This window comes from Buceros rhinoceros, unplaced genomic scaffold (genome assembly GCF_000710305.1).
Source record: "Buceros rhinoceros silvestris isolate BGI_N320 unplaced genomic scaffold, ASM71030v1 scaffold22420, whole genome shotgun sequence".
Taxonomy (NCBI): Eukaryota; Metazoa; Chordata; class Aves; order Bucerotiformes; family Bucerotidae; genus Buceros; species Buceros rhinoceros.
Window position 1 is genome coordinate 12,215 of NW_010389319.1, and position 2,914 is coordinate 15,128.

The 2,914-nt window shown below is 55.8% G+C and overlaps 1 protein-coding gene across 1 annotated transcript in view; it reads right to left on the reverse strand.

Annotated features, from left to right (window-relative positions):
* The window catches only part of LOC104491535 (hippocampus abundant transcript 1 protein-like), a 5,760-nt gene extending 3,998 nt beyond the window's left edge, over positions 1-1,762 (reverse strand). Inside the window, exons 1-3 of the mRNA XM_010133980.1 lie at positions 1,673-1,762; positions 960-1,022; positions 354-481 (exon numbers count right to left, since the gene is read on the reverse strand). Of these exons, the coding sequence (XP_010132282.1) occupies positions 354-481; positions 960-1,022; positions 1,673-1,681 (200 nt within the window). The 5' untranslated portion in view covers positions 1,682-1,762. The remainder of the gene's footprint in view (positions 1-353; positions 482-959; positions 1,023-1,672) is intronic.
* Positions 1,763-2,914: the final 1,152 nt, after the last annotated feature.

Consider the following 2,914-nt stretch of genomic DNA (forward strand, 5'->3'; position numbering starts at 1 on the left):
ATTACCACCTCTTCTGTACTCGTCCTTCAGCCCATCCTGCCCCAGAAAGTGCTCAGGAACACTGAGCTTCAGCCCAGTGGCCCACGGAGCTTCATCACTCGTTTTCCCCTCACAGGAAGGAAACACTGATGTGCCCTAACAGTGACACCGCACATGCCAGGAGAACAGGTACCAGCGGAGGAAAGACAGACTCTCTCCCCAGCACTGAACCCTCCGCGGAACCAGAGAGGTCAGTCTCTAGGCTGAGCCTCCTCCTCCCCTGAACGGACTCTTTCAAAAGCAACACCTGCAAACCCCCCATTGCTCACTCTCACACTCTTCAGAGCCCCTCGTTTCAACAGGAGCAAACTCACCATGGGCTGATCTTCATGAGGGGAATCGGTGCACATGTGAAGAAGACAGTGAGGAGGAGGAAGGATTTCCTGCCCCAGACATCAGAGAGAGCACCAATCAGTGGGGCACTTAGAAAGGAAAGCAGACCCTGCGCAGGACAGACAGGACGGCAGAGAGAAATCCCTCGGTCAGATTCCGACTGTCGACGGCAAGAGCTTCTGACAACACAGTAAAAACACGAGGGGAAACCCACTGCCACTGTCTGCTCGTGGGCAGCATTACCAACAGAGAGCAGTTTGTTACAGCGTTCACACCCACGGCAGGTGAACCCCTGCTGTGATCGAGCGCTCCTGAGCGCTCCGGGCAGCTCCCGCTGCCCAGGCTGAGCCTGCAGCTCCAGTGCACCCTGCCCCGGCAGCGGGAGCAGCTCCAGCCCACCCACATCTGCTGCCGTCCTCCAAGCGCTCTTTTTGAGTGGAGACGGGACAGACCCGATGAGATGCCAAGGCCATTAAGCACAAATAAAATCGTTCAAAGCCTTTCAACATCGTTCAGACCTGAGACAGGCCAGGAAGAGCCACTTCTTGTGCAGATTGCCCTGAAAGCCTGGAAGGGATTTTCCTTACCTTGACGCCATGAATGAGGCCGTTCATCAGGAATGTGTGCTGAGGAAACGTCTGGTGTAACACCTGGGAAAGACAAAACAAAACCAGCCTCCTTTGCAGCTCCTTAACTGCAGGCAAGTATCCAGAGCAGGCTTCTTTACCAGGTGACCCCCTGCACCACACCGTGGGGCTGCTTTTGTGCCCCAGTTCACCGTAATGTGTCACGGTAGGTTCCCCTGGAACGAGCGCGACTTGGAGCAGCGAGTAATTGCCAGGAAATTGTCTCTGTGCTTTGATGTCCACACGGCGATGGTGGCAGTTCAATAAAATCTCTTTTATCCCTGAATACATCAGTGTAGGGTAAAAGGTGCAGACTCTGGGTAAAAAGTCAAAGCTTTGCTCCATTTAAGGTCCAAAGTGCAATTTTTTTTTTAATATCTAGGCAATAAATGACGGTAAACTACCAAGGAATTCCAGTAATTTCAGGTCAGGTCTTTCACTCCTCTCAGACATCTGACTCAAGCTTTGCTCCAAGTCAAGAGACAATAATTAAGAAAATAATTGCCCAGCTCCATTAGAAAATGACTATGGCTCCAGCTTTTTCAAGTACGAACCATCACATCTTGGTGTCTGCTCCCCATGCTCCACACGCCCACGTGAAGCCTCTGCCCTCGCCAGCCCAGAGTGAGCTCCAGCCCACAGAGCCTGTTCCCTGCGCAGGGACACTCACTCACCGTGAGCATCGGCGTGGTCAGCAGCCCCCAGGCAAAGAACTCCAGGAAAATCACCACCACGGCGTGGTACACGCTGGGTTCCCCAATCCCCTGTCGCTGCAAAACAGAGGGGAGATGTTGGTGAGAGCTGCGGGTATCCCGACCTGTGATGGGTGAGATGTGTGGCTGGACGCTGGAATGTCCACCCTGACCTCAGCCGCTGCCGGGGTGACCCGGTGCTGCCCGGTGCCGGTGAGCTCACGCGGCAGCGCCTCCCCGCCCGGGTGGGCCAAGGCTGCCTCTCCCCACCGTTTCCAGCTTTTGCCTCTATGAACCAACATCTTTGACACTACTTTGCTTTCTCTAAACGTGACTAAACGTACCATCCTTTCAACCCTTGCCTTAAGAGCTTGCCGTGGAACACGCCCGTTCTCTGCCGGAGGAGCTCGGGGGAGCTAGGGTCCATGGCTTGACTCCTCAGCACCATCTCCCGGCACGGCAGGAACGGCACCGTCCCTGCACCGGCAGGTCAGAACCCCCCACCTCGAGCCCTCCTGATCCTTCCTTCCGCACAGGTTCCTCACGGCACTCTCAGGGCTGCATTTGTTTTGTCACCTCCCCAGGAGCCCAGGCTCAGCTGCCAGCCCGGCTCCTCTCCGGCCGCGCAGGATGCGCCTGCAAAGCCACAAGGTCTCACGGGAAACGATGCTTGGGAGCTGAACCACATCAGGGCACCGCAGAGGCCCAACACTTAGAGCACGCGGTGCTTCTCCACAGGAACCCGCCTCCTGCCTTAGCAAACCAGGCTCTGCAGTCCCCAAGGGCTGCAGTGCCTTGTTAACACCCCCCCCAAACGCCTGCGGCCCCAGCAGCCGGGACAGCCTCCTTGAAGAGCTCCAAAAACTTCCATCAGCTGCACAAATCCATATCCAGAGGAGTCCTGGATTTGGAATGGGAAACTTCAAATCCACAGGCAGTTCCTCTAGGCTGAGAGAATGCGCTTTTGTATTAATTTCCTCCCATTTCTGCAGTGTGGTCTCGGGACACGAATCCTCCCAGGGGCAGAGCGGGGTCTGCAGCCAGCCTCCAGCGCTCGCCACTAACGGGCTGTCGGGCACAGCGGAGGAAGAGCGAGCTCTCCCCAGTGACGCTCTCCCAGAATAAAGCTGCATTTCAGATGGCTGGTGCAGCTCTAAGATGTTTGAGACACGAGAGAAGGCAGCAAGAGGCTGCTTTGCTGAAGAGGCTGTTTTTGTTCATGGA